The sequence below is a fragment of the Psittacula echo genome, assembly GCF_963264785.1.
Source record: "Psittacula echo genome assembly, chromosome: 21".
NCBI classification, from domain to species: domain Eukaryota; kingdom Metazoa; phylum Chordata; class Aves; order Psittaciformes; family Psittacidae; genus Psittacula; species Psittacula echo.
Genome location: NC_137757.1, coordinates 7636931 through 7656007, shown reverse-complemented (window position 1 = coordinate 7656007; position 19077 = coordinate 7636931). Strand labels below are relative to the sequence as shown.

Genomic DNA, 19077 nt, shown 5'->3' with positions numbered 1-19077 from the left:
AGGGGCTGCCCGAGGCCCATGCCAGACCCTTGCCCATGGGCATCACCAACTCCTTCACCCCCAGTGATGGCAGGAACCCCCCACAAGTGATGTCTGCTGAAGCCCTTGGCGGTGGAGTACTCCTTCCCACTGTGGTATTCACAGGCCCCATTTTGAAGAGAAAAAGGCCTTGCCATCATAGCCCCGGAGCATGCGCAGCCGCCGTGAGGCCATAGGGCAAGCGGGGTGCTTGCCCTATGGCCTCAGGGGATGGACTCCACTCACACCAGTCCCTCACGGGGGTGCTGCTCAGGGTCCCGGGCCGTTCTCATGCTGGGACCTGAGACCCCCCCCAGTCCCTCTTACAGCAGCCCTGGGTGGGACAAGCCTGGGTCCTGGTAGAGGCCGCTACCTTGTGTGTCCCGCCCACCCCGCTATGGCTTCAACCCCACCTGGTGTCTCCTCCCACGCCAAATGGTTCCGCCCCACACACATGGACCCTCTTCTCATTTGCCCCCACCCCACTCTCCGCGCCTCAGCGATGGTGCAGCCCGCGCCTTCGTCTTCTCCTCCCCTCTTCCCCCCCACCCCCTCAGCAGTGGTACAGCCCAGGCACCCCGCCGCTCCGCCTAGCCTGCTCGCTGTCTCCGCTCCCGCGCTCTCCCCGCCGCTGCGATTTTCTATTGGCTGGTGGGCGGGAGAGGGGCGGAAAGCTCTTCTCTGATAGGCCTTGGGCTACGCGGTGGGCGGGGTGGCGGGGCACGGTCCGGGTTGGGTTGTGCGGGGCGGCGGGAGGATCCGTCGCTGTGGGGAGGTAGGAAAATGGCGCTGACGCAGGGCACCAAGCGGAAAGTCTGCTATTACTACGACGGTGAGGGGCTGCAGGGCACCGGTGGGGCGGCCACGGGGGGCGCCGGGATGGGAGGGCTGAGAGGGGCACTGGGTGCGGGGAGAGGGGGAGGTAGGGAATGGGGGGGACAGTGGGGGCTGCACTGGGGAGTAATTGGGGTCATTGGGCTTGGGGGTGAGGTGTTGGCTGGGGGAAGGTAATGGGGGGTCATTGGAGGCCGTAGGGGGTAGGGGTAGTAGGGGAGTTATTGGGGAGCGTGGTGAGGCTGGAGGCTGTCCTGAGAGTGGTGGGAGGGGTAGTGGGAGTCACTGGGCAGAGGCTGCATTGGGGGGTGCAGGGATGGGTATTGGGGCTACTGAGGGACAGGGGAGGGCTGGGGGCTGCACTGGAGGGCAGGGAGCGATAGGGGCATGGAGGTATGGGGGTCAGGGCATGGATATGGACAGGATTATGTGGGGACTGTAGCAGGGTTGGAGAATGGAGGATGCCTGAGGGCATAGGAATCGTGGGAGCATGGAGGTGATATGGGGGAGCATTGGAGTGGAGAAACAGAGGAGTGTGGGGAAGAGGGGAGAAGTACTGGGGAGAGACAGGGGTAGTGTAGGGTGGGGAAGTATGGAGATGTAGAGACTTTAGAAGTGGGGAAAGGCTGTAAAGGGTCCAGGATGGAGAGGGGGGCATGTGTACAAGAGAGGCTTTGGGAGCCATGCTGAGATGCTGAAGAAGGTTTCTAGGAGGATGGGGAGGACTCGGGGAAGTGCTGGGGCACAGGATGGATTGTGGGGACATTAAGCTTCCTCAAGCCACGTTATGAAGAGGCTCTTTTGAAGCTCCAGTTTGGGACAGTGGTATTGGCTGTCAAGCAAGGGATAAGCCGAAGGTGTGAGGAGCCAGACGGACTGCATGACTGGTTTGTAGGGAGTTTCCTGTGTCTGGGAACATTGTTTCCTTCTGGTTGTGAACTTGGCTGGACCTTAAACTGGTTCTTTTTGTTTTCTGTTACAAGGCTGAGGACCCATTTCTTTGGGCCTACATAATCATCCCATTGGAATTGGGAAGTAACAGGGTGTTAGGGCTGGCCAAATCCCAAGCTGGGTATCATGTGTGGCTTCTACCCCATAGTCTGTGAGAGAAATCACAATCTGCACGTTCACAACCTCCTCCCTTTGGAGGGGTGAACTGGTGCCTTGGTGATGGGCAAGCTCCTTTTTAACAGAGGCTGTGAAAGGTATTGTGCAATTCTCTGTTTCCTCATGGTTTTCAGTCTGTGAAATCAAATAAAAACCTCACTAATTTTTCCTGCTAAGTGGAGGGGCTCGGTGTTCCAGCAATGAAGCGAGGCTCTTCTAAACTGCTGCATGTGTCAGGCGTGTAGTGAGGGCTTTTATTTCTCTGGACAAGTCAATCTAAACAGGTTTGCAACCTGTAATGACAGTCTGCAGGGTCTCTGACTCAGCCAGTGCCTCCAGGAGAGCAGGGTGAGGAGGAATCTGAATTAGAGCAATAGGTGCAGTGAAACTGAGCCAAATTTCACCATGCAACTGATCTCTGTGCAATCATATCGAAACACAAGGGGGTGCTGGAGCCCTGCCCTTTAAAATGCCTGTTTTAAACTTAGAGTGCTTGGGGGATGTGCCAGGATGCCACACATGTGCACTTGATCTGGATGCTGGGTAAAAAATGGTGTCCAAAGTTATCCCTGGATTTGGAATATAACATGTTCACAAAGCAGCTTGTCACTTTGCTCACAAAGCAGCAGTTTGTGGACAAGCTATAATCTTTAAAGGCACACAGTGATGTCTTAAATATGAAATTGCTAGTCATTTTTCTTGAAGATGCTGAGATGCTATAGTTGTAGTCATTATTGCATGGTAGCTATGTGAAGTTATCGTTACATGCTCTCATCTATAGCTGCCCTCACTAATTTACTCTGTGGTGAGGTTTCAGGGTCGTCTTTCCACTGCTCTTTTACGAGTGGCTGGCAAGCATCCACGTGTCCTATAGTAAAAGTGTACTTTTCTTCCTGGGGAAGGCATGATCCGGAGTTGAGGGAGGCTAGTTTGTTAGGGTCTTATTTTCCACACAGGGAGATTGAGCAGTGCAATCTAGTGCGGTAACTGCACCCTAAAAGGAGATCCCTGGGAACTGTTTTGGGTGGCTTGTGGGTCTTCCATAAATTCCAGGTGGTTGGAGGGCATCCTGTCCTGGAGAATGAACCTTAGCTGCAGGGAAGGGTCTAGGTGCAATGCAAGAAAAGATAATTGGGTATCCTAAGGGTCCTTGCTGGAAAACCTGAGGAGTGCTGAGGTTTATGCAAGGGTTTGACCTTGAACAGTTGCTTCTCCTTTATAAGCTCCCCATGTAGGGACTTGCTTAACCCTAGCAAACAGGAAGAGGTACCTGTTGAGTTCACACTTCATCTGCACTGACATCCATGAGCAGACAAGCTAGTCTGCTACTCTAGTGGACCTATGGTGGGATGTGTTTAGCAGAGTGAATATCATCAGGCTCTGGAAGAGGTATGGGTGTGCCCAGGGCCTTTTGCAGATAGACTGAGGTGAAGATGATGATTCTTCAAAGCTTCATGTAGTTTTGTGCTTGTATTGTCTAGATAGGGTTTTACGCATCTCTTAAGGGGTTCCCCAAAGCTTGATTTAACCTGATTTTACTGAAGGGATAGTTGCCCCAGTAAAATACCTTCGTGCAGAGAGCACCCTGTTTCATTGTAGTGCCACGGGAGAGGTAAACTCCAGCAGCAGAGTTGCTTGGGTGTAGGATTTGCACTGTTTGCATCTACTTTGATTAAAAAATAGAGCCATGTTCACAGGAGGAAAAACTACGTCTGTGTGCACTGGGGAAGCAGGAGTTTCTCCTGAATGTTAAGACTGGTGATGAAATATTAATACTCCCAACTGAGTCACCAGACAGACTGGACTGGGTCTCCTGCTTCCTGAACTGATGTGGAGTTGTACAACTACATGAACAACTTAGTCTGGTTTCCCAGGAAAATGGGGCTTGCATGGTGCTATCGTAGAATCATGGAATCCCAGACTGTTTTGGGCTGGAAGAGACCTTAAAGCTCATTCAGTTCCAGCCCCCTGCCAGGGGCAAGGACACTTTCCACTAGAGCAGGTTGCTCCAAGCCCCGTCCAATCTGGCCTTGAACACTGCCAGGGATGGGGCACCCACAGTTTCTCTGGGTAACCTGTGCCAGGGCCTCACCACCCTTATATTGCTGCTGTGTGTAGCTGTCTGCATTTCCTGCTTTCTACAAGTTTTGACTCTGTCTCTTGCAGCCAAATCAGACAGGAGGCAGAAATCTGCGAATTAAATTTCTAAGTTTCATGAATATAAGTACCCTTGGAGAGGAGGGGTTGAAAACCAGCAGTGCCTACTATGAGAGAGTGCAGCATGAGCTTAGCTTTTGCTTAGGTAGGAGAAAATCCACGTATGAGGATGATAATATTTGTGTGATTTATCTGTGTGATATATTTGCAGGAAGCCAACTTCATTAATGCTGAGGCCCAAGGGATAGCTCATCAGGTGTGTCTGTGTGTGGGACTGGGATTCTTCTGCAGGATTTCAAGCAATAATAAGAGGTGAAAATAGCAAAACTATAGCTGCTGTGGCATTTGCTTGTTGGCAGGGTTTGTATCTTGTTTCTGTTAGGGAAATAGTAAGAAACAGGCAAAGGCTATGTGCTCCTACTGGTGCACCTCTTCGTGTGCAGGTTTCTGCTCAGAGCGTGGCTGCATTTCACAGCGAAATCTGTGAGCTGTAGATGTGAGGTACGATAGTGGGCCTGAACCACCTGGAGAGGACATTGGAGAGCTGGAGTGCTTTGAGTGAGGACAGGCAGATGTAGTGCCCGAAGCTCATTCTGCCCAGGAAAGCTGGAGCTCCCACGTCTTGTGCAGGTTGTTCAGGCTCTTCCTAGATTATTGTCTTCAGAACTGGCATTAAAAATTTCCTTGTCTGGCCATATCCTAATTTACAAATGTCTGTCTTGTTTGAGTCTTGCATGAGCTTTTTTGAATCCATGCAGATACCTGTGTGAACGAGATGGTAGCCCCTATTCCCCTGTGAACAGAGCGCTGCTGAGGGACAAATAAAATGACAGATGACCTGGTGGATTTGTGGCTCGGCTGTGATCCCAATTGAAGGAATTCATAGTTTTACCTGCTATAATAAAATCCTTTCTGCTCCCAGGTGATGTTGGAAACTACTATTATGGCCAGGGACATCCAATGAAGCCCCACAGGATCCGGATGACCCACAACCTACTGCTGAACTACGGCCTGTACAGGAAGATGGAGATATATGTAAGTGTAGGGCTGGTTGTGAAGAGAAACTGATGTGAAAGACCTTAGTTTAGGTGTTAGGTTTTAAGTTTGATGCTTCAGACTTGTAAGTTCTCTGTTGACAATCCAAGAGGGAAGGGAAGGGAAAGGAAAGGAGAAAAGAAAGGAGCCAGTTGTTTTGATGTATTTCTTCTGCTTGCTTATAATGAGATGTTCTTTCCTTCAGATAAACTTTGGAAAATTGCTTTTCTTCCTGCAACTTAAATACTTTCTTCATCTAGATATGTAATACATGCCAGTCTCTGGTAGTAACATTCTAAACCTTTGAAAATAAGTTTCTCTTGTTTAATGATGCTGGTTTGAGTTTTTGCTGTTCCTGGGAGTGAATCTGAGATTGGAAATGGGAATTAGGGAGAGAGATGTCTTGCAAAATGAGCCTTGCTCTTTTTCTGTCCTTGCAGCGCCCTCACAAGGCAAATGCAGAAGAAATGACCAAGTACCACAGTGATGACTACATAAAATTTCTGAGATCTATTCGCCCAGATAACATGTCTGAGTACAGCAAGCAGATGCAAAGATGTAAGCTTTATTCCTGCCATTGTTAAAACTTGTAGTTCTGGGAATCCCAGGCCAGCTTCAGAGGTTTGTGATAAAAAAGAGTAGAAGAACTGCAGGAAATTGTCTTTATCCTGACTTTGGTTTTGATTTTTCTGGTAAACTATGCATTTTAAGAATGGGTCCTTCTCTTTAGCTAATATGCCAAAAGAGCTGAGGAAAACCCTTTGGCCTGGCTGTCTTTTTTTGGTCTTGTGTTTTGATGGAAACTCTTCGAAATTGCCTTCCTGATCAGAGATGACTGAACTACTCCATTTATGAGCTGAGTGTGTTTTGTGTTGTTGCTTACCTTAAACCAGAGGTATTGAGGTGGGGAAAGGGTTGTGTAATTTAAAACAAACAAAAAAAAAAAACCCTTCACAACTTACAAGTTGTGTTCAAAATCTGCTGTAACTCTGAAGAATTTTCAGGGCAGTGGCAGTTTGGAAGTAGGGAAGGGTTGAGATGCACAATAATACTTGTCTGCTTGGTGTTAGAATGGTTTATTTTGTGACATAATCTCTTGTTCCAACCTCTCCAGTCTGTGGAAGGGCCTTTAAAGGTGACTTTAATGTTACAGAAACCTTTTTTTGTGGTCTCTGAAACTCTGAGTCGATGTTCTTCGGCAATGGCTGTGGCAAACTGGATTTCTAGCAAGTACATATAGTGGGGAGGGCTCAAAGTTCATTTAAACAGCATTCTGGCCTTGCATACTGCAGTCCTCAAGAGCAGGAAAAAGCTCTTAGCCCATGGGTTTTATTTAGGTGGAGTAAGTGTAGTCTGCAATTTAGAGGAGCTGTGGGTCTTGAGTCTGAAGTAGAGGCAATTGGAAATGTGGTATGAGCTGAAGGGGACAGGTATTAAGGCACAAGCAAAAATGGGTAACATAGTTCATAAGTAATATATGTTGAAAGACTCCCTACAGTAAATGATATGTCTTAACATACCAAAGTACATATTTACACAAACTGAATGCTTTGCTCCTGAAGCAGATATAGCTCAAAAACACCCACTCTGCTCTCTGGTAGTCAGCATTTTCTGTACTCTATTTCCACAGAACTATTTTTATCTGGAGGAGGCAAAATACAAAAATTAATCTTAAAACATGCAGAAGACAGAGCTCTGCTTCAACAGGACCTGAGAATAGTAGCCTCTGTGTAGCTAGAGAACTAGCACAGGCAGCTCAGAATGGAGATTAGGGATATAGGAGACAAGGTCACTGCTCCCAAGTCCAGTGGCAGTACTCCAGCCTGCTTGATGCTTCAGCTTTCCCTTTGAGAGAAGGGTAGCTGCTATGATTTCCGTGAGAATGTTTCCACCTTTAATGCTGGTCTCTCTCTGATTGTGCTCTCCCAGATACAAAGCTTGTTACCCACTCATTGCAAGGAAAAGGGAGCATCCATATCCTTCATCATTTTATGCCAGAGATTTATGCCTACAGTCAGTGATTGACCCCTGTTATTAAATCCCTCCTTAGCAGTCCTGGCTGCTTTGAATCTCCAGGTGGGAAAAAGCCCAACTGGCATCTGTTTGCACAGCAGCTCAGGTATAGCAAAGGGATGCCTTCAAATACTGTCAGTGCTGCCCACAAAGTTCTGAGTGGCAGTAAAGGTAATGAACAGGCTCTGATTTCATTCTGCTCATGCCCGTTGCCTGCCTGAGAAGTTGAGAAAGCTGCTCTGTCACCTAAAGGGCAAGAAGTTTAATTTGCTGTGATGGGAAGCATGCAGAAATCGACAATTTAAATTCTCCTCACTTAACAGGGAAAGCTTCCAACCACCTCTTTGAGTTGGTTATTCAAGCTCTGCCAGTTGCCTGCTGAAACAATTGGAAAGCAGGAGAAATTGCTTCATTCTGGGTCTCCCTGTCCCAAACTGGAATCATTCAGGCTCCCTTATCACAGTGTCTTTGTGGAGTCTGTGCACTGATGAGTTTCCAGTGCTGCAACACAAAGAACTGTGCTGGTGGTGCCTTTCTCATTAAGCACAGAAGAAAACATTCTACAGATGTTACAAAAATACAGATTTTATTTTTTTGTTGTTTGTAAAAGTAAATCTTGCAAAATCTAGATTCAGTATATCTGTAGTTACTGTTTAAATTTTTAATCATGGAAATATTCAGAGTAAAAAATTTATCTAGGCCAGAACTACAGTACTGCTGAGAACTTAAAAACTGATTGCCCAGTGTGAAGTAAAAGGAATGTACAAAGTGTAACAAAAGAGATGTGAATGTGAACTTCTCGTCCAGTATCCACCGCTCCCTGTCATTCCCCATGTTCTCCTGCAGTGCTGGCACTGTTTGCTTTTTCAGCTCCTCGTCAGCAATACTGCAGGAAACAGGAACAAAACCCTTTCCCCCTTGCTGTGGGGTTGTGTAATGGAGCTTGGTGCCATTCTATAGTCACAAACAACACTATCCTCCTCCAACCCCCACAAAAACATGGTGCCCAGGCAGCAGCATGGCCTGTGTGGGGTAGCAAGGAGTGCTGGTCCCCATTTTGCACAGCATGTATGTGCCTGTGGTGACCAGCATGTACTGCCTGAGCAGAGCAGAGTACTGTAAATCCACCCTGAGTTGCAGCTGAGGACATGTATGAGTAGTATTACACAGCTCTCACTGAGAGCTCCTCCCTGCCCTCTTATTTTCCACTGTGATTGCCTGGTTTCTGGATTCCCAGTAGATGGAGTGCTGCTCTCACCAGTGCTCCTGGGACCTGCTTTCCTATTTTCTTGCAAGTCAAGAGCATCTTCCCTACAGCAAAACCCTTTTTTGCCTCATCAGGCATCCTCAGGTTGATTACGTTAATGTTTTGTGTTTAAAACTGTTGCTCGCTTACCTGGCTAGCTTTTTAAATAAGTGGTGGTCTAAGCTTTGCCACTTGGAGTTTTGTCTTACTAACTCTCCTGTATTCTTTTCAAGTTAATGTTGGGGAAGACTGCCCTGTTTTTGATGGGCTGTTTGAGTTTTGTCAGCTCTCTGCCGGAGGTTCAGTTGGTAAGCTCATGAGTCGTATGTTCTTTACTTTTTCTCTTAAGCAGATGTGTGTAATGTCATTCTGTCTGGGAAATACATTGTTGTAGATTGTGGTGGGGAAGCTCTGTGAACATATTTCTGATTTCCTTAATAATTAGGTCCAGATTTCTTCCCATGTGGGAGTTCAAGCCTTGTGTATTGACAGATCCTTCTAGATTGGTTAAGTGTGTCTTCACTAGTCCAGGTTACTTCACTATGTGAGGCTCTGTAAGTGGTATAACAACATCACCAGCGATACAGTTAAAACAAAACCACAGCAGCAACAGGGGTTTAATAAAATCAATGTCAGCTTCACAGGAAAGAAAAAAGAAGTTGTAAAATCCTTGCTCAGGGCAGGCAGAACCTGGAAAGGAAAGACAAGGGCCACTTTATCTGTTTTTAACAGAACACCAGTGTCATGAACACCCAGCAGAACAGAATCTGCAAGGTTTCAGTAAGCTCCCTGAAAGCGGGACATTTAAAATGCTTTTGCTATTTTCAAGTACTTTGTAGCAGGAAGGCTGGTATCCTTTTGCAAAGGCATTAAAACTTTGTGGCTGCTACACCCACAGTGGCATCTAGAAGTCTCTATTTCCTGTAATGTAGCTCAGCAGTACAGATAAGCGCTGCCTGCAGCATCTTTTGAAGTAGCTCCGTGCTCTCTGGTCCTAATTCCACAGAATACATCATTTGTTTTGAATCTGGTAAACTTTCAGGATTTGCAGAATGTTTTTGAAGGGGTTGGCGGAAGAGAACCTTCTTCGCCTGAATGCATATTCAGTGAATGACCTACGTTTATGTTGTATAAGACGTTTTGTTAAAACCTTTTGTTCAGGGCACTGAGAAATCTCAACTGTCTTCAGCTGTGACCCCAGCTAAAATCCTGTGTATTTGTTTGTGGAGCTTTCATGCTCTGAGGCAAAAGTGGGAAGCTATGAATTGTGTATGCAGACAAAACAGAGCTGCATGTCTCTTCCTTTGCTTTCTGTTCATTTGTGGAGGCATCCAGTGTTAAAGCCTTAGGCTTGTGCTTTGTGAAGTACACAAACACACACATAAGCAGAGAGGTGGTCATAAGGGACCAGTGCTTTACTCTTTGGTCCTCTGTCATGGGCCTTTGCTCTTGTGCTAACGTTGTGTAATTCTCCTCCCAACAGCCAGTGCTGTGAAGCTGAACAAGCAACAGACAGATATTGCAGTGAATTGGGCAGGAGGCCTTCACCACGCTAAGAAGTCAGAGGCTTCTGGCTTCTGTTATGTCAATGATATCGTCTTGGCTATCTTGGAGCTCTTAAAGTATGGGCACTGCTGTTTACCCCTTTTGTTTGTCCATTCTGCTGCATTTCCTCTGAGTCCTTAGTGCTTTCTTCCCTATCTCCTCTTCTTATTGTTTTTTTTTAAGCTGTGTTTTCCCAGGAGGGCTAAATCAGCTATTTTTGGGGGTGCAGTACCCTCTCTCCCAAAGGGCTGTGTCTAGTGGTGGCACTATGCAGGAAGCTTGAAGCATTGTGTGCTTGCTTTTAGACCCTTCCCTCTACCACCCACCCTGGAAAATGGGCCACAGCCCTAATATGTGACAGCTTTTGGCTCAAGGCAGACCTCAGTGGGAGGCTTGACATAAAAATGCAGTCTGTTGGCTGAATCTGAATAAACTGAGTTGAGTCTGCCTTCAAAGATCAATTGCAGTAGCAAAAGCCACTTCATTTTCCTCTGTGGTTCTGTTCTACTGGCAACCAAGGCTCGTGTCTGTTCTTCACAGCTCTTTTGCTTGTAAATCCCAGAGAGGGAGCTGCCTGGTAGCTGGCAGTCTGGGGGTTAGCACCAAGTTCCTTCCTCTCCTCCCATTTGCTGTGCTGATAAAGACATTTTCTGCTCTGAAGAAATGCAGTATTTTGACTCCTTTGTGATCCTAGGTATCACCAGAGAGTGCTGTACATTGACATTGATATCCACCACGGAGATGGCGTGGAGGAAGCTTTTTATACCACAGACCGTGTGATGACCGTGTCCTTTCATAAGTATGGTGAATACTTCCCAGGAACAGGGGACCTGCGGGTGAGAATGAAGGCTTAGCGAAAAAATTACCCTGGAATTTGGTCTCTTTCATGTTTGCTGTCATACTAATTTGACTAAAATCACTGTTTTCCTCGGGTTTCCTGCTTTCGAAGTGGCATCCTTTTTCTGAAGGCTTAGCTCTTGGAGTGGGTGCCTTATCCCTGTAATCATGGCCCGTATAATAATAAACCCAAGGCTTTGCTGTCAGTCTCTTGGCGCCCTTCCAGTGGGATTATGCTCAGAAAAGTGACTCTGAAGATGGCATGTTGGTCCTCTGTAGCTACCTGGAAACTGAGCTTGGTCATGCAAGCTTTGGGGTGAAGGTTTATGAGGAAGTACTTCTGCCTGTGTTGGTTTATCTTGTTGGCATTTCCTCCTGTGAGTCAGTTCTGCAGGTTAATGAATTGTGATGTTAAACATGGCACTCGTTTGGTTTAGATGCAGGTGTGGTTCACGTGGTGACCTTGTCAGAATGCTGTTCTTGGGGGTGAAAGGTTCTTTACTTTCTTTTCATATGCTTTTTTCTGATTTAAATTCTTTTCTCTTCCACTTGAGTTGTACTTTTTCAGCCGTGCTTAGAGTTTGTCTGTGGTAATGCCAAGTACATGCAGCTACAGGATTCTTCCCTGGTGCAACTCTGCACCAAATTAAACCCTTATTTTTAATAAAACACTTGGTTATGAGAATGATAATGGAAATTTAAATATATATATAGTCTTAAATATAGATTCCCTCAGTTACTAGGCTGCACAGTTAGCCCAAACTGGTATTTTGGGCTGCACATCTGTGCAGCATACAGGTTTGGAACTAGAGTTTTGGCTGCCAGTTTTATTGCTGTGTAAGAAAGTGCCTTTGCCAGGGAAATGAGAGCCTGTGTGCTCAGAGCAATGTGTAATAGCAGATTTTTCTTCTCTGAACGTTGAGGGCCAGTGCACCCACTTCTGCCAGTAAGCTGCAGTTGGAGTCAACTGCCTCCTGCTTCCTTCTGCCAGGACAGTATTTGTCCATGAGACAAATCCTGGGTTTACATTCAGATTACACTGATGGAATCCCAGGCTTCCATTCCTAATTTGGAGAACAATTTCTGTGTTTCAGTTGGTTCTCTGGTGATTTGTGGTCTCTCCTGTCTTCCACTCTAATAGGATATTGGTGCAGGCAAAGGCAAGTACTACGCTGTCAACTATCCCCTCCGGGATGGAATCGATGATGAGTCCTATGAAGCAATATTCAAGCCGGTAAGTTTGAATATCACTCACTTTGCTGAGTGATTCCTTGTGGTTCATACTTTGTCACTGGGTAGCTCATGAAGCCAGTTTCTGGGGAGATTGATTAGGTCTGTATTCCTCCCTAACAATTGCAGCCTGTCAGCAGTAAGCTTCTCTTCGTAAGGGCCTCAGTGTTACCAATATAGGGGAGTCAGCAGCTGTAGGAACACTAGGGATGTCTTCATGTCACTTGCTGACATGGATATTACTGTGTTGCTGTGACACTGTCCTGTGGAGAGTGTGTAACAATAAGTTTCTTGTGTAGGTTATATCTAAAGTGATGGAGACGTTCCAGCCTAGTGCAGTTGTCTTGCAGTGCGGGTCAGATTCTCTGTCAGGGGACAGGCTGGGGTGTTTTAATCTGACCATCAAAGGTAAGAGTACTGTACAGTGTCTGTATTGGATGGGCATAACTGATAAAATGAGATTTCATTGAAAAGTTTGCTGTTCTTATGCCATGAGGCTGTGACCTCACTTTCCCGTGCTGCTTTTGCTGCAGGTCATGCCAAGTGTGTGGAGTTTGTAAAAAGTTTTAATTTGCCTATGCTGATGCTGGGAGGAGGTGGCTACACAATCCGCAATGTGGCTAGATGCTGGACCTATGAGACTGCTGTGGCTTTGGACACGGAAATTCCCAATGGTAATTCTCCACTTTGAAGAAAGACTTAAGGACTAAGGGAGCACAGGAAAGTGATGTTGTGGGAGAGGTAGCAACCCTGAGATGTTTCATTAGCTCTTGATAGGACTTCAGAGGAGCTTTTGGATGCCTTAATTTGCAGTAGCTCTTCTTGTTTGCATTCTAGTTGTGTAGCTCTCCCCTCCAGCAAAAGGTACCCAGCAGCCTTGCCAACTTACTGAAATGAGATGACCTTGTACTGAAAACTTTGGTGTGCACTGATAGCGTTTAACTGCCAAGTAAGCTGTTGCCAAGTTGTCTGCTTTGATCTGAATTTGGGCTAGGAGAGCTTCGGCTCCTATGCCCAGGTAAATGCAGTTGTGTTTTTCTGTAGAAGTATAAAGTGTTTGTTGTATTTCATCACCAGTCCAGTGGTAATTTGGTGTTTATTCCCTTTTAACTTACCTGCAGAACTTCCGTATAATGACTATTTTGAGTACTTTGGACCAGACTTTAAGCTCCACATCAGTCCCTCAAACATGACTAACCAGAATACCAATGAGTATCTCGAGAAGATCAAGTAAGTGTTTGCTCCTTTTTGGGAGACTGACACCTTCCACCAAGGGCTTCACAGCCGCAGGCAGCATCTTGCTGACGGAGGTGTTCCTTTCCTGGCTGGCTCTAGGCAACGTCTCTTTGAGAATCTGCGCATGCTGCCTCATGCCCCTGGCGTCCAGATGCAGCCAATTCCTGAGGATGCTGTTCAGGAAGACAGTGGGGATGAAGAGGAAGAAGATCCTGAGAAACGCATTTCAAGTACGTGCTTGTCGCTGGTGTGGTTGTGTTGCTCGCCTGGGCAGTGTACGGTTACAGAGCCTGTGGGTGCCAAAGCTGGGCAGGATGTGTTAGTTGCAGAAGCATGCAGGCTCCAGACTGAGTTACTTTCATAAAGAGAGGAGGAGCTATGATTTAGATACAGCTTGATTCTGCAGTCCTTCAGTTGGAATCTTTCCGATTGATGTTGTAAGATAAAGTGATGATGCTCAGCACTGCAGGGCTGATAGATTCATTGTGGGGGTTTTTTTGCCTTTGGAGAAGCAGCACTATTGGCAGATGATTTCCATAATGGAAGAACCTAGGCTTTAATATGAACATTTAAACAGTTCCTGTGATGCATCCTGGGCTGCATCAAAAGGAGCGTGACCAGCAGGTCGAAGGAGGTGATCCTGCCCCTCTACTGTGCTCTCGTGAGACCTCACTTGGAGTATTGTGTGCAGTTCTGGTGTCCTCAACATAAAAAGGACATGGAACTGTTGGAACAAGTCCAGAGGAGGGCCACAAGGATGATCAGGGGACTGGAGCACCTCGCGTGTGGAGGCAGGCTGAGAAAGTTGGGGCTGTTCAGCCTGGAGAAGAGAAGGCTGCATGGAGACCTCATAGCAGCCTTCCAGTATCTGAAGGGGGCCTACAAGGATGCTGGGGAGGGACTATTCATCAGGGACTGTAGTGACAGGACAAGGGGTAACGGGTTCAGACTTAAACAGGGGAGGTTTAGATTGGATATGAGGAAGAAATTCTTTACTGAGAGGGTGGTGAGGCACTGGAATGGGTTGTCCAGGGAGGTTGTGAATGCTCCATCCTTGGCAGTGTTCCAAGGCTGGGTTGGATGAGGCCTTGGGTGACATGGTTTAGTGTGGGGTGTCCCTGCCCATGGCAGGGGGGTTGGAACTAGATGATCTCAAGGTCCTTTCCAACCCTAACTATTCTATGATTCTATGTAGCTGCTATGACAGGATGCTTTCTGGGAGACTGTCAGGTTTGATCCCACAAGTTGTCTTCCACAATGAAAATGGCAGTTTATATCCAGATTGGCTGATGGCCTTTAGATCTGGCGGGCAGATTTTCTCAGTGTGAGGCTGGTTAACCTTCTTACACTGTCAAGTCTAGACATCACACTGTACCTATTCCAAGTGGTATGACTATTCCAAGTTGTACATGTGATCTGGCATCTTGGGCATGAGCAGTTGGAGTGATGAGCTAAAAGATACAGCACATAGAAAGATAAAATCTTTATCATGGCCTAATTCTGACTTAGGCTTGGTAGTTCATTCCATTGTGTAGATGCACTTGAAGAAGTTAGTGGTTGGTCTCTCCTGACTTCTGAATCTCCTGAAACAACTCCTTGTCCTCTTCATGCTCAGTTCGCAATTCTGATAAGAGAATATCATGTGATGAAGAATTCTCTGACTCTGAAGATGAAGGGGAAGGAGGGCGCAAAAACATTGCCAACTTCAAGAAAGCTAAACGTGTGAAAACAGAAGAGGAAAAGGAGGAAGAGGAGAAGAAGGGTAAGGAGGAGAGCTAGGACTAGAAGCCCTCACAGCTCTGCAACTTTGCCTGGCATGTACATTGCTACTGCACTACTGTGTGTCTTTTTGGTTTTTTCATAGACGAGAAAGAAGAGGAAAAGGCAAAGGAGGAGAAAGCAGAACCCAAAGGGTGAGCCCTGTCTCTTGGCATTGTGATTAAATAGCACTCATTCCCTCAGTGGAATGTTGCACAAGTTGAGGGGTTGGAGGAGAGACATGGTGGTTTGGGTGGCTTTGTCATGGGCTCTTAATGGGAAGAAATTTGCCTATGCAGAACCCCACATCTGATAAGGCACTGTGAGAGCCTCCATGGAAGGGGCTTAAAAATACTGTTCCTTCATTAGTAACATGTTACAAGTTTCAGATGAAGATGGGCCATATAAGGAGCATTTTTAGGGTTAAACAAACAACCCTGACTTGTTATGAAAGCTTGGGCTGCTTGTTTGAACCAAATTCTTCACTGCTTGTTTCCACAGGATGAAGGAAGAGATGAAATCCACCTAAGATGGCTGCAGCTGGACAGTACTGTCAGTGTGTAGCTGTCATAGGTTAGCTTCTCTGGTTGCCTCCTATTCCATAGGATTTATATTTTATATATGTTTCTGTATATATTTCTATATAAATATATAAATTACTTGAGAACTGTAAATTATTCCTTGCTGCACTCCGCTGGGAGCAGATAGGGAGGATTCTGTGGAGTAGACAGACCTGCACTGCCCAGATTTGGTGACTGGGAAGTTTCACTCTTGCCTTCCACTGCCTCCTTATAGTGTGTCTTTAAGAAAAAAATCACTTCCTTTCTTTACTCTTTCCTCTGAAATAACCACCCTTGGAAAAGATTAGTTTAAATAGAAGTAGTATCTGCATTTCAGGTTATGTGGAAAGAGATGGCCATGAATTTTCTTTCTCATGTTTTATTTCCTTTTTGTTTTGTGGGAGAATCCAAGTTCCTAAATGAAGCCTGTGAGAGACTAATTATTCCTTTGGTTTTCAATTTGATTCCATCATGGCAAGTAACTGCAAGCTGGTGCTGCTTCTCAGGGTCAAATAGTGCAGTTCTTGAATAGAGTTGGCTACCTCCCTGCAGCAAACTTGCAGAAAGAGACGAAGCAGCTTAAAAGTAATCTGAAAAGTGAACCAGACCCAGAGCCCTGAGGGTGTAGATCTGGAAAATGCAAACTGAAAATCACCCTCCTGTGGTGGTTAACACTTTCCAAGCTCTTGCAGATCCAGTTGGTGTGGCATTCTGCATCTCGAGTAAGAAAAGGGATGAAACTTCTATACCTTTTTTCCTATACCTACGCCCCTCTTTGAGGAGGAAAGTGAGTTACTGCCCATTTGGCTGCCTGCTTTGCTTTCCCTGCTCGTTCAGCCTGTGCTGCATGTGCCATCGTGTGCTTTCCTCAGTACTGAGCCATGTCCTGAGCCTGAAACCACCATTCATGAACAGAACTTGGCTGACATCTTTTGTTGATGTGCGTCACTCACTGAAAAACTCTTCTCTGAAGTGAAGTTACAAACATTATCATACCAGACCTTTCCTCTCTCTTGCTCTCAAGGCCAGTAAGCAAGGAGACCCTTCTTATCAGCCTCCCAAGCTGTTATCTTTATCAGGGAACAGCAGATGGGGCTCTGTAAGTTTTTATAACTACTCCTCTTCCTACTCCCACACATTATCTCACACGCAGAGGTCTTTTGTGACCAGAACTGGCCTTTCTTTTGCATCTCCGTGTGTGCAGCAGATCATTAGATAAGCTTCTGGGGAAATACTTTGCTGAAGTTTTGCAGGCAGTTTTGACTCGCTGCTCTCCTTCCTCAGGGGGATTCCTCTGGCCCTAAGAGGATCTGTACCTCCCACGGAGCGCTGCTGACGGTTTCAACTCTAATAATGCTGCTAACTTCACACAGGTTATTTTAAAAATGTTTTATTTTTTTAAATACTTTCCCGTTTCCAGCATGAGTTTTTAAGTCTCTTTTTGAATCTGAGTGACACCTCACTCCAGCTCTTCAGTGTTTGTATGTGAAGTGAGAGAGATCAGTGTACCTTTGTGTTGGGGTTGGGGAGGGGGGATCGTGTGGTTTTTTAAAGATGCTTTTATTTTGAATTTTGAGAATCTTTGTAATAAAACTTGCACATTTCTATGGGTGGTGTGAGTTTGTGATGCTTTCTGCTGAGAAGAAATGCTTAAGAGCTGGGGTTTAGTTTGTTCTCAGAGCCATTGCTGGAAAATGGAGCGGTAGCTTGGTCATGATAATGAAGTACAATGTAGGTCCAGGCCACAAAACACAGCAGAAAGAAAGATGAGGTAAGGCAGGATTGCTTTCCCTCTTTCAGGAAGAGGGCTGGATGTGTAGGTTTAAATGCCATTCACCAAAACATTATGTTTGGAGCACGTTACATGCTGCAGGTGAAAGGTGGCCTCATCTTCTTTGGTTGAGGTTTGGGGGTTTTGTGGTTTGTTTTTCCTTTTCTCCTGTGCTTTACAGAATAGCCTTGAAATTTTCCTCGTGCCCATTCTCTCCACAAAAAGTAAGTCAAAACACCACAGGGTCTGTGTGCTCGCAACTTTCCTAAGGGTCACAGGGTTTTATCTCCTTCCTCAATTACACCTGGGTTCTCATCCATCAGCACTGGCTTTGTGGTATGTTTGGAGTCAGTCCTTCATACATTAGATGCTCTGAAAGCAATGCTGATCCAGAAAAGGAATATGTTATGGGAAGGGAGCATCTTCTGGATGAACTTGAGTGGATTTTATCCAGTATTCAAGTGTAAAAAACTTATTTAATGTAAGTAAGAGCAGGATAATTCTGTAACAGGGATCACACCTGAAATGGGCTCAAAAGACTCAAGCTTCATAAGCAAAGGATTGTAATTCTGGTTTTGCTGTCGGCAAAACAAAGCTTCGTATGGCACAGTTGACTTCCCTTGCTGGAATACTGCTCCAGGAAACTCTGTTATCCCCTTCAGCACAGCAGACAATTGAAATCTTCTCCTCCTTGAACAAAACCAAGTGCCCCATTGAGGTGACCCCTGCCCAGCTCATGCTCCCTGATGTGCATCCACAGCCCTCTTCTTCCCAGTGCCTCCCAAAATGGCTGCCAGGCTGCCACACTGGGGTGCACTGAGCCCTGCATCCCACTGGGGCTCACTGCAGCTCCATCTCCCACCACAGACCCCCAGCGATCCTGGAAATCAGTTGCAGACCTGTGACTACATTTAAAATACCCATTTTTTTGCCCCTCCAGATAATTAGGGATGAACATCAGGCTGCATTTGGTATCAGGTCACTCGCTTTAGCTGTTGATAGCAGGATGTGATATGTAAAACCAAGACTTTTGGCTATTTCCAGCTACTCCAGGGCTACAGAAGGCAGTCCTCACCCCAGGCCCCACCATCCCATTGGGCAAACAAGGGTCCTTGCCGTTCTCTATCTCTTGCCAGCCCAAATACCAGGAGTTAAGATAGGAATTAGGAGCAGGCCACTAATGGAGGGGCTGCTGCTGCAGCTCTAGGCAAGGCCACAGCCCTTAAGGTCTGTACTACTGCCTGCTTGGGAAACATCACCTCTGTCCCTGTGCAGGTCAATGGGACAAGTGATAATAGCACCCATTTTCTCTTTGCAAGTAAATCTTTGCTCCCAGCACATGGCTTTTGTACTCCAAGCTGTCTTCAGGGAATAGGAGTTAATCATAGTCTAAAGAATATTTAAAGAAACCAAGCTTAAAATGGGAATTTCACCCAGCAGCCCTCCTGGGCCCCTCTTTATCAGAAAAGGCTTTTTCTTTCCCCCCTACCAGATCCCAAAGAACACAGGTACAGAGCAGCCAGCTCAACCCTGAGCCCAAAGCAGTGACAAGAGGCTCATGTGAGAAAGTCCCTTGTGGCTGCAGCTCTACATCTGCTGCAAGTCAATTAATGGGGCTGGAGTGATTAAATGCAGCAGCTGGTGAACTAAATAAGCAACTGGGACCATCCCCAGCCCTCAGCCAGGACAAGGAGGACTCAAGCTCACCCATGAAGGGGTCACCATTTATT

At 46.3% G+C, this 19077-nt stretch overlaps 1 protein-coding gene across 1 annotated transcript; it reads left to right on the top strand.

The window, feature by feature from the left end:
* Positions 1-801: 801 nt before the first annotated feature.
* On the top strand, positions 802-15677 carry HDAC1 (histone deacetylase 1; the record flags this gene model as incomplete). Its single annotated transcript, XM_080632556.1, has 14 exons — positions 802-850; positions 5039-5151; positions 5592-5709; positions 8644-8718; positions 9894-10032; positions 10650-10791; positions 11934-12026; positions 12322-12430; positions 12556-12696; positions 13144-13252; positions 13358-13488; positions 14874-15020; positions 15123-15171; positions 15518-15677. The coding sequence occupies 14 exons, from the start codon at positions 802-804 to the stop codon at positions 15543-15545; spliced, it is 1443 nt and encodes a 480-aa protein (XP_080488682.1). The 3' UTR covers positions 15546-15677.
* Between the last annotated feature and the right edge of the window lie 3400 nt (positions 15678-19077).